The sequence below is a fragment of the Opisthorchis viverrini genome (genome assembly GCF_000715545.1).
Source record: "Opisthorchis viverrini unplaced genomic scaffold opera_v5_364, whole genome shotgun sequence".
In the NCBI taxonomy this organism is placed as follows: domain Eukaryota; kingdom Metazoa; phylum Platyhelminthes; class Trematoda; order Opisthorchiida; family Opisthorchiidae; genus Opisthorchis; species Opisthorchis viverrini.
Window position 1 is genome coordinate 324800 of NW_008752026.1, and position 12307 is coordinate 337106.

General features: G+C 43.4%; 1 protein-coding gene across 1 annotated transcript; it reads right to left on the reverse strand.

Annotated features, from left to right (window-relative positions):
* Positions 1-3688: 3688 nt before the first annotated feature.
* Positions 3689-11094, reverse strand: T265_10449 (hypothetical protein; the record flags this gene model as incomplete). The annotated part of the gene is made up of 6 exons (XM_009176824.1): positions 3689-3928; positions 10042-10236; positions 10360-10447; positions 10634-10785; positions 10814-10944; positions 11043-11094. 6 exons carry the CDS (start codon positions 11092-11094, stop codon positions 3689-3691), a joined length of 858 nt encoding a protein of 285 aa, XP_009175088.1.
* Between the last annotated feature and the right edge of the window lie 1213 nt (positions 11095-12307).

Consider the following 12307-nt stretch of genomic DNA (forward strand, 5'->3'; position numbering starts at 1 on the left):
GTCAATCCACTTAGGATCATTAGAAAAAACCGGGGGGTAGGGGTGGAAACCCCAACCGACCAAAGGTCACAGCATCCCTCCTACACAACTTTCTTAGCACTAGCTCACCCACACAGAAGGTTCAAACGAAGTTCAAGAGGAACCATCAAATGAACCGAACCAGAAGAACTAGACCCTAGGCAGGACCCAAACACATTTAGGTTTCCCCACCGACCCAACACTTGTTCAACCACTCTAACACACTAAAATCCCTCGGCCGACACCCAACAGAGATTTAGCTTGCTTAGCTGATCAATCGGTTTCAAGTATTTTCCACGTGAGAGAACGATTCTTGTTTAAGCACTTACGTGAAGTAGTTCGCCCCAGAGATTCAACATGCATTAAAAACATTGAATTCGGATATAAACACTGTGACCATCACGTTAAAGTTAATCCAAAGTGGTACAACTTCTGAAAGCACACGTTACACACAGCGATCACTGGTATTTCATAAGCCTTGTTTTGGATCACTGATAGTAATAATCGATATTGTGATAGAACGATAGATACGATGTGGCTGTAAAATTAATCTATATGTAACGCAAACTTAATGTATAAGGATATAAAACATTCCGATGAAGTTGTAGCCTAAAGTTTCAAATTTAAATTTTAACCTGCAGACTACACAGTATGGTGAAGGTGGTTTAGGGTGGTTGGTTTGTTCATTGAGCTGACCTTTTTGATTGCAAACGTCTCTTCACCAGTAGAGGTGACGTCATCAGTGCGTGCCGGGGAGCATAGTGGTGCGTACTGATGAGTGTGTGGTTGTGCGTTGGACAGTGGTACGCGTGTGTTAATATACGTGGTGTCAGCAGGGGTCGACCTTCGATCACGATTACTTGTTCGGTTGGTCGCTTCCATTGGTTGCTTTGTTGTTCTGTGTCTTGATTGATCGAGGTCAGGCATCCCCCGATCTCGTACTCTGGTCAACGCTGGAGTAGTCTCTTTCTTGACCTCTCTGGTTTCCGACTTGTAACCTTTTTTGGTCCGACTCAGAGCTGTCCTTGTTTCTTGGCTTGTGAATCCGATATTCGGCTCTCTTTGATTATTTGGGTACAGGTGTTGGTCATTAGCACGTAGTGATGCGTAAATTGATCGAATCTGCCGCGAAGTTTCATGCTTCCGGAACTTCCCTTCCGAGAGAGAACCGATAGAAACGCCTGACAGAACAACTAATCGTGATCGAAGGTCGGCCCTGCTGACAGCATGTATATTAACACACGCGTAACACTACTCAACGCACAACCACAAACTCATCGCGACGCACCACTACGCGCCTGAACAATGAACTGATGATGTCACCTCTATTGGTGATGAAAATTTTGTAATCAAATTGCTCAGCTCAGCGAACAAACCAGCAACTACCTACGCTACACGAGCTACCAAAATTCACCTCCATAGCAAAGGCGGTTTATTCTCCGAAGCAGACGAGAAGTCCCCATGGATTGATAGAAACGGCTTTCGTTTCTGATCAGTACACTTGGAAGCTTTTAGATGCACCAACTGAGTGGAAATGAAGCTTGCACCTCTTCTCTAGGCATTTCTTGGGTTCAGTGGTGCTGTCCGGTAGATTGCGAGTTGTAAATGAGTTAGTCCATAACCTGTGAACAATATCCAAGTTGTTGAGATCTCTAGGCATAAGACAACGTACGGAGATGTAGGCTGGCTGACCAATCATCCTTCTTCTAGTGACTTCTAAAAGTAGTACATTCTTCTTGGGGTAGCATGTATACGGTTAACCTGGGAGAGGGGGGGCAACTAGCCCATGTAACGTCGTGGTATTGGTCAGCCTTTGCATGCTGACTGAGTAAAGTGCCTTTGACGTAAAAAATTTAACTTGCACGCTGCTGTGATACCTACTGCTCCGCTTGCAAATGTATTTGCATGGGTGGTCCTGTGTCCACCACTCTGAGTTTGCCGTATAAAAATGGAACCAGAAATACTCAGCTACTAATCAGAAGACTGCGGATAGGTGGGACAAAGAACCTTAATTTCGCAGACTTATTTTCCCTGGTTGTTCAGCATGGTGAGCAGTCGCCGAAAAAGAACCCCCAAAATAGCGGCTTGTCAGCTGCAGCCGCCTTAAGACGGACGTCAGATACCTAATTCAGCGTCAAGACAGTCCCAAAAAGGGCGAAATCGCTCATAAAGCTGAGATTTTCCGGATCCGACGGCATTCGGTTATTAAAACTCTTATTGAATTCCAGTTACTTAGCCTCAGTCTAATCAGGTTCCTCACTTCCACAGAGAACTCATGGCTTTTTCAATAGTCATATAAAAGCCCGAATAGTTCAACATTTGGCGACACCACACAAGGACTATTTCACCTCAAATAAATACTTGCAGCTAGAGTTACGTGAAACTCGGTCGTAGTCAGTTAGATAGGTTCAAAGGGTATTATTTACATATGTCTAGGTGCGGAAGTAATCATCAAAAATTGGCTTGTTTAACTTTGGTTGTTCGCCATCCACGTGTTTTTCAGCTCGTATTTCCTTCCTTCCTTCCATCCATCAATCGATCAGTCGACCAGTCAATTAATTAATTATTTTGTCAATAAATCAATCAACCAATACATCAATCAACCAGCCAACCAATCAATCAATCAGTCAGTCAGTCACCCAACCAATCGCCCCGATACTCCATCTTCATCGTTATCAGAAACAGTAACATCAGTATTGACATCGATGATCTTAGCCGTGAAACCACGATATCTATTTAATTATACTTGAAGAAAGAAACAGTGAATACTGGGGACCTGGTTACAGTCTGTCAAAAGCATATAGAGGTGCCTATACATTTGGGCCATCTAGCAGATAATCTGGAAAAGATATCTGACGGCACAAACGCCAGTGACATCAAACGTCATCGTTTCTTACAACGCTTCCAGCCAAGCGCATGGAGGCTCACAGAGTCCCCGCAAACATTTGATCCCTTCGTAATCTTGTTCACACCCTTTTGCACAGTTGCGCGTTTTCAATTTTACAGTTTTGGCCATTCTGAAGGAGACACAGAGAAGAATACTCTTCTCAGTGGAGGATATCTGGACACACGTAGACCATGATCGAGCAACCTGAGCTGATTGTACCAGGTAGTATCCGTAGCTGAAATATCACCCGCTATTTTCAGCTGTCCCTTTGCGACTTATTCGACGTTCTGTAGCAAACGCAACCTTTCTGAGATGTCAATAGCCAAATGCCTGAAGACCACTATCTCGTCTGTCGTCAGTGGCTACGCCTATCAACCATGCAACAACAAAACCCTTGATGTAGCTTTGTACACGCAACCCTTGAGTCCTAGTGGTATGCCCTGTTAGCTCCCCCATTGACGCGAATTGGCAAGATCCGGGCACTGCTATTCATCCGACACATCCGTCAGAGCTAATACAATTACCGCGGTATGTGAAATTCCCCACAATGCCCAGTGCTTCTTGAATGTCCAGAGTTGCACCTTCCAATACGAAGTTGCATTTTGAAGACGCAAAAAGCATGCCAAAAGATGATATGATGGTGGCCAGTTCATTCAGCAGGGCTCGTGCTGGACCTTTTCTTCAAAGATGAGGGCTAGTCCCCTGCGTGCTCTAGATTGACAAGGTTCTCACTAGCAACAAGTTGAACACCGGGGTTCTGAAGACCTTGCAACATTCACCTCGTTATTTCATCAATGATGAAGTGGAGCAATTACGGACAGAATGGATATCCTCGTTGGACAGTGCTTTTTGTAGGTGAGCTTTTAGGGAGCTGATCATACGCTGTTGAGTAAGCGTGTCTGTGTGCAGCCTCTTCCGGTCAGAGTCCCCTTTGTTGCTCAACACCGGAGATTTTTCGTATTGAAGGAGTGGTGAGGTCAGAAGTCTTGTTACAACGAGAATCAAGTGACACCCGCATGGCCGCTATATTTTGAGGACTCACCTCAGTCCTCTGCGAGAATCCCTTTCTCAAAAACGGGCTAGGCAGATACTGGCTGAAGACTTCACTGCTATCCTTGAAAAGAACGGGTCTAACGTCAACTAGACTAGGGGGGTCACATGAGCTTATGCTGGATCTTGACTGCCATACTTGCGTGGATGTTCCCATCCTATGCGAACCGACCAACAAATGTGTATCTAGCTCATAGAAATCAGGACTTTGGTCAGTTACTCTTAATACGGTCTGACATTTACAAAAGAATACCACCTGTTATTCCGCGTTATAGGTCATGTTGGGTGAAACTCGTTCAAGGGCCACAAGAACTGACCTACTACGAACGTGATAATGTATTGATGGGTTTGTAATTCTCCGTTTGCTGTTGTATGACAGATTCGTTTTGAAAGACAACCTCCGACGTTTTATTTAGTGTCGAACAAATGTGGTTCTTATACTGGGGCTAGTTTGGTTTCTGGTAAACTAGCGTACAATACGAATGGTCGTGTATATCTGCCGGCACCACTTTTTCATGTTGTTCGTGCACTCTTCGAAAAATCGGTGGATCCGGGTTTGTATGCACTCGTCTTCTAGCTTTGTTTTAGATAATCGCACAGAAAAATCTTCGGAGAAAGAACAGGTTAGTCACATAATTTCATCGTGCGATTGTTCATCTGTGCACAAAAATCTGCCCTCAGCAGTTCAATCCCACACTGAAGCACATGGTTCTCGTAGTTGGGGCGAAAGACATTCTGTCCGTTTCTAACCGTTCGGAGCTTTGGCGCGCACAATGTCGACTCGCTTGTGTACGTCAGTGTTCCAAACGGGGCTGTGACTGACGGTGTGCTCTGTCCACAATGTATGCTACCCGCTTGTCTCACAGGTGCACCTTTTCAGTTTCTTCTCACGGATTACAGATACATGACCCAAAATCCACAAGAAAAGAGAGGGCGTTGTCCTCGAAACGTGACTGCTAACATGGTCCATATCAAAATGACTCATCTCAATGAAATTCTGTTCACTGATTTTCCCTTACGAACAGTGTCACTTTATGTCCAGCGTTTCGAAAAACGTCCAAGTCACCCGCATGAATAGACGAAAGGATATATGATGAGTTGACGGTTGTGCTGTCTGGTCATCCGCGTGTTGTGTGTCAAGAGCTGTGTGGTAAGAAAATAAACCAGCTGATGTAAGTCGCTGACCACTGGTTTACAAGTAAACATGCAGATATTCCGCTGATAATGATTCCACAGTCTCGGTGAGGTTGACCACAGCACTCACTTTGTGTTAATGAAATGCAGTAAACTGGAGAGCATAGATTTAAAATAAACGGATGAACCGATTCCAATCGAAGAATAAACATATCATCGTCGGCTTCATACGTCTTCACTGTAATGGGGGCTGTTCTACAAAATGCCGGAGTTTCTCCTACAAATTATCAGATACAGTTATCAGTTTTTTGAAGGGGCTAACAAAGTGGATAACTTGATAAGATTTCGTTTCTTTGACTGGCTTAATGTTGAAATTCAGCCCAATGGCTAACGAAACCTGGCCTCTCTTGGTGAGTGCACTCTGATGAGGATGTCTTTCTCACAAGTGAGCAGTGCCGCATTGAAAGTACAGTGTAGTCTGATGGCTCATTCACTCACTAGGTATGGCGAATTCAGTAATGAATACATTTATGGCAACGATCACTAATACTAGGGTAGTTATACGCTTCCATATTGTGTAGTCCTATTGCAAATAAGGCATTTCCCTCTTCGACCACCGCTCTGGCTCCTATGGCGTTCAGTCTCCACCTCAGTGGTGGCGCTCTGACTGTCTTGACATGTAGAACTTGATGACCTCCGAGTAGCGTCAAAAACCACGTCGCTATTTTTGTTCATAACCGGGACAGAATGTACACAACTTCCCAGAGAGCGGGTTGGCCTTTGAACACAACAGCATGGAGAGAATTTTACCAACAAGCTGAGTAGTGTCACCAACCTTAGGTGAACTAATATGGTTAGGAGCATACCGAAATTAGGGGACTGCCAGCCCCGTTTATTTTAAAAATCAGATCCATCGGAACTGAACACGTGGACACACCGGTTCCTCACAAGACGCATGAATGTTTGGCTGTACTCTTAATTCAATCAGCTGATGAAAAAATCAGGTGGAATCTTCAAAAAATGTCACCACAAAATGTATTTAGAATCCGTTCTGAAGTGATAACCATGCGTATCCAGGGTACTACGTGAACGAATTCATGTGGTTCTCCAATCACTAAGTAACGGAATTTTTCAGGTCTTTGTTGATGTACGATTCATGAGAAGTTTTGGTTAGAAATCAGTGTAAAATTTGACTTGAAGGCTTTTGTCAGATTTCCCTTGACAAAACCATCTAGTGAGGAGATTTCGCTGAATATGTCCGGGGAGAAAGTGATTTCTTAAACAGGCTGGCTAACATTTTCGTGTTTGAAGACCCACGAGTGCTTTGAAAAGTTACATCCACTCATGTCAACCATATGACAGTGTACTGACTATTTTAGTTCCAGGTTAATTGGATGAATACAGAGTTAGGTGCTGGGTACATATTCACAAGACCAGTAAAAATCGATAAGGACTTTTCCTGGATTACGTGCGCTTCAACGCTGACAAGAGCTTCAAATGGTCAGTCTACTCACGTATGCGTTCAAACTTAGCTACACTGAAAGGCTAATGATCACTTTGCAGATGAATGCCTTCACTAGTTTAGAAGCTTCGCCAGTTCTCCCAAAGAATCCTCTCCTCTTTCAATATCTGAACAGTCAAGTGTTCGAAATTCCAGGCAAGAGGCCGCGGGTGCGAAATTCCCAAATGGAGTTTCTTGAGATGAGCACTGCTAATGAAACTGTTTGGATAAAACAGTTATACAGTGTTTGGTAGCTTTTCGGTATAAATTGGCTCCGCTGACTGGACGAAAGCTTAAATCGAATTGACCACACCACCACCAGGAAGGTCTGAATGAACAAGTGTACTCGTGTTCAAATTAGCATATTTTTTCGAACAAGTCAGTGTTGGACTGCCTAATCAGCAGTGCGCTCATTTGAACCCAGTTTACATGAAAATGACAAAAATTAGAATGCAGTTAGCATCAAATTCCAAACAAGAAGTGTTCTTTCACATGAATGTTTACATTTGTTCTTCGTTGCAATCAAAACTACATTGTTGCGAATGAAGGTGTACGTGAGGCAGTTCACTTTTTACTTCCCAGTCTTTTTTTGTTCATCCTAACTAAAGTTAATATCACAATTAAGCGGACATGTTATTCAGTGCTTTTCCGTTGATTTGACTTGCACCGTCAACTACCGGGATTCTGCGATACAAAGTTTAGGCGGAATGCAGTGTTCACTAGCTCGGGACTCGCATCCATGCAGTTTGAAAACAGTGCGTGCTTCGATGGAGTTAACTGCCTGTTTACGGAAATTTGATTTGTTGAGTCTATCTGGTTATCTTTCAAGCTATGTGATAAAACTATTAATTCACTAACAAAACCATTGAAATACTTTCGCCTAACGGTTATCGATTCGTTGATCAGAAAGGAGTTGTTCAGAAGTGCAATTATTGATTGTGCCGGAGCGAGTAGATGGAGTAAAACTAACAGCAACAATATCGATCCGTCGTCGGTCAGTATTTTTGCTTCTTGGAAAACTACCATCCAGAAGAAGTAAACAAGTGTTCGTTAAATTTTCCAGCAGAAAGTCGAAAATTCTTATTAGGTACTTGATTTCAAGTATGCATTAGGAATGCATCGCAATAGGTTCCAGTCACGCGAGTTATTTGTCGCCACCATTTACGAGCTTCGAGCGTTTTCAAAGAGAAGCATGCGGACAACATAGAATTCGAATGTTTGGCGACAGAGAGTTTTCGAAAGACTTTCAGAACACTTAATGACTTGGAAAAGGTGTAGTTGGACTTCAAACAGACCAAACAGATCATGACTCAGTTATTTCCGGAAAATACTACCATAGTTATTCTTTCTTTCCTTACATGTTTCCCATCATATGTATGTTTAACGCGACCCTGTGACTTCCCTTAAATTCTTCAGCTGTGACAACACTTCAAACAAGTAAGTCGTTTTGCAAACATTAAAACAATAATATGCCATTTTTAGTAGGTCGAACTACCTAGACAATAATTCTGAGGGCGCGACATTTCAACTCTCCTTTCCCTGTTTGAATGATATCACCTATCTCTTGTTACCCTGTCCAGAGTTTGTTTGTTTGCCGGCGTGAATTCCGGGGGAAATTGCTTAGTGTTTTACACTTCCCATTTTGTTGCCTTCTAGAAGGATTGAGATAAGAAAGATAGAACACTTGGGTCAGAGGAAGGCGTACAGGAGGATGTTCCTCTCGTCCACAGTTATTTCCTCAAGCATTGTCAAGGTACTAAATACTCCTGCTGTTTCCTTTGTAGGATTAGTTAGAATGGAGGCTTATGGCATGTTCTTCAGCTTCGGAAACGGTGCAAACTCGTCCCAGAGACCACAGCATTTAAATTCTGATTCAAAACACAGACAGAAAGCCAACTGGCCGGGCGAAAATATTTTGACAGATTCAAAGCAGGCTGGAAAATTAACCTATGTTCGTGCATGCAGTCTCCCGCTGGTCATCAAATGCATGTTTGATGCGCAAAAGAACCCTGCCAATCACAGGCTTCTGTTAGCGTTACACGCAGTTGAATTCCTTGGACGGACGCACTGATGTTGAATTGCTTCGGTAGCATTCAAACTCAGTGAATTTTAGGGAGTAGTGTTCAAGTACGTTCGTCTCGTTCCATGATGCTGTAGAGGACGATCGTCCCTCCGCCCACCCCAGTCGGATAGACATCAAGTACATTCGTTATTTTGTCTCAGAATGAACCCTTGTTTCCGAGCACTGTTAGGGGATTTGCACCTGCTGCCACCACCTGGAGTAGTCCATATCGTCGAAGTCAAGTATTTCATGATTAGTTGTCAAACGATTGAATTGCGGTCAGGTTCGCTTGAATTTTCATAACTAATTTTCACTCTCCAATGCGTAAAACCATATGAACCCTGGCTAAGAATGATATTTCCTTTGTTGGAATTTGGAAGGGCTTTCTTTGAGGTTGATTCGTTTGAATCCCGGTGGTTTTGGGTATATATATTATGTATGCATATGTGTACATATAAATATCAATGATATTTACCGGTGACCTTGAGCTGCATCACTCAATGTCTAATCGTGTTTTTGTTTCATGCTTATTAGGAATTTCGTTTGATCTACGGGTGGTTGAACGGGTGCGTCGCTATCAGTCGTACCATTCTGGACTCCCGTGCACATAACTTGTACCCCACTCTCCAAAAACTCATTACTCATATGATATTGATTCCTTTATTCACAAACTCTTCTGATGTAGTGAAAACTGATACCGTGTTCATTTCGAGAACTCTGATGTTTCCTGTCAGGCTCCTGATGTGATGTGCCATGCCACATGATGACTGAAAATGAGCGATGACATGAAATCTCTGGTGGCCTGTCCGACTTGAAGGAGCACAGTGTGAGTGCTTATTGATGACGAACTACATAGCAAAACAATCAGTTACTGAGCACTCCTTAGTATACATACAATTTCTAAGAATTTCGAGTTGTTTCCGTAGTGTTAACCGATTGATCTTGTAGTTTAATAGTAAGAAGGTTGAAACATTTTCGTGGAAATTGATTCGGTGGCATAAACACGAGAAACATGTTTCAGAAGATCATCATCAATCATCAAAGACAGCAACATCAGTGTTGGCAGTGATACTTCACTGCCGTTTCAGAAGAGCTTGGCAAACAATCGGTAGTTTTTATTTGGGCAACGTTTCGCTTCTGACACAGAAGTTTTATCAGGCCAAGTGAACAGGTCACCGAATTGGACAGATATAAGACAGATGGAGGACCAATCAGTCAGTCCTCTTCAGATTATCACACTAGATCAGTGTTGAGTGTCAATTAACGGTTCTTGACGGCTAGTGTGGTTGCCAAAATCTTGAATTGATGGGTTGGAGGAGTTTCAAATTAGTTCCGATCACTTTTCGTTCCTTAATCTTCCACTACAGGCTGCTTTACTTGATGATTTACCTCGGGTGCCTCTGTTAGATTTCCCCTGATCTTCGTGGGCATGTGAATGTTGCACAATTTAGGGAGGGGGTGCGTAAGGTTAAGTGGAATCCAGATGATGACTACTCCTCCCTCTGATGATCGCACACCAACACGTGTTACCTCGATTGACCCAAGACCGTTCTCAACACCTTTGCCAGTTCCACGCCTTCTATTCTGTTAACACTGGGATGCTTGGCGATTTCTACCGTCTCGACTATCAGGCTCTGTGACGTGGACCGTCGTTCTCGCCTCAAAACCTCAACATTTTCCAAAAAAATATATATTTATCGCGATAACTCGAACATCGTAGTAACTGAAACATGAGGTGGCCTGGTGTAGCACATTTAGTTGTCTGGAAACATCAAAACCGAGCGATTCAGCTGGGCTCTAGGTGAGTCCCTCGAAAAACCAAATTAGTTTGCAAATGAATGTATATTCGCTAATTTCGCGCCATTTGGTTTCAAGTAGAACATGAGGTTGACGGAAACTCGGGGACTGAGCCTACCTGATGAGCCCCAAGAAGGGCGAAACCGGCCGAGGAGTTTTCAGCAACCTATGAGTAGTGCATTACTAAGTATTTTCTAGGTCTGTTTTGTGTCCCGTGTCCAGTGCGTGTTCCGCGATTGCCGAGTCTTCCAGTAACGCTTGATATTCATCTGCGTTTCTCGGCGGCCTGTTTTTTCTGCTATGCTCTCCGATTCCGATATGTAGTTCACGGACCGTCTGTTCTATATAGTGATGCAGTCATTACACTTAATTTTTCAGACAGTCTTTGGTTCTGTTTGCCGGGAGGTGATCCTTCAATCGCTTGTTTCTGATGCAGACCGGTTCCGGAAAGTGTTTCATGACTCACCAGGTTTCGCCTAAGAGCAATTTGTCCAGCTGGACAAGTAAACTGGTGTTATGCCTCGGGTTCTTCCCCTAAAAGTACTTGAACCTGAACTTTGTGGCGACATTGATACTTGGCAAAACACACCAACTGTACAACAGTTTGGTTTTAACGGAAGATTCCGCTGAATCCAAACAGAACATGTCGTTTTTCGTGCATGTTGTTCAACTAAATGTGCTCAACAAAGGTCATCTCACGTTTCATTTGGCACGATATTCGCTATATCTCAGTAGATTTTTCATAAAGAAACTGCTCACAAGGTTGCTGAAAACTCTTGAGCAGCTCACAACCGTTTTGCTCTTCTTGAGGCTTGTCAGGTAGGCACAGTCCCTGAGTTTCCGTCTAACTTACGTTCTACTTGAACCCAAATTTCACGAAATTTGAAATACACCCGTTAGCAAATCAGTCCTGTTTTCAGGAGAGACTCAACCGAATCCGAGCTGAGTCTCTCGTTTAGTAGTTGTCTGGAAACATCAAAACCGAGCGATTCAGCTGGGCTCTAGGTGAGTCCCTCGAAAAACCAAATTAGTTTGCAAATGAATGTATATTCGCTAATTTCGCGCCATTTGGTTTCAAGTAGAACATGAGGTTGACGGAAACTCGGGGACTGAGCCTACCTGATGAGCCCCAAGAAGGGCGAAACCGGCCGAGGAGTTTTCAGCAACCTATGAGTAGTGCATTACTAAGTATTTTCTAGGTCTGTTTTGTGTCCCGTGTCCAGTGCGTGTTCCGCGATTGCCGAGTCTTCCAGTAACGCTTGATATTCATCTGCGTTTCTCGGCGGCCTGTTTTTTCTGCTATGCTCTCCGATTCCGATATGTAGTTCACGGACCGTCTGTTCTATATAGTGATGCAGTCATTACACTTAATTTTTCAGACAGTCTTTGGTTCTGTTTGCCGGGAGGTGATCCTTCAATCGCTTGTTTCTGATGCAGACCGGTTCCGGAAAGTGTTTCATGACTCACCAGGTTTCGCCTAAGAGCAATTTGTCCAGCTGGACAAGTAAACTGGTGTTATGCCTCGGGTTCTTCCCCTAAAAGTACTTGAACCTGAACTTTGTGGCGACATTGATACTTGGCAAAACACACCAACTGTACAACAGTTTGGTTTTAACGGAAGATTCCGCTGAATCCAAACAGAACATGTCGTTTTTCGTGCATGTTGTTCAACTAAATGTGCTCAACAAAGGTCATCTCACGTTTCATTTGGCACGATATTCGCTATATCTCAGTAGATTTTTCATAAAGAAACTGCTCACAAGGTTGCTGAAAACTCTTGAGCAGCTCACAACCGTTTTGCTCTTCTTGAGGCTTGTCAGGCAGGCACAGTCCCTGAGTTTCCGTCTAACTTACGTTC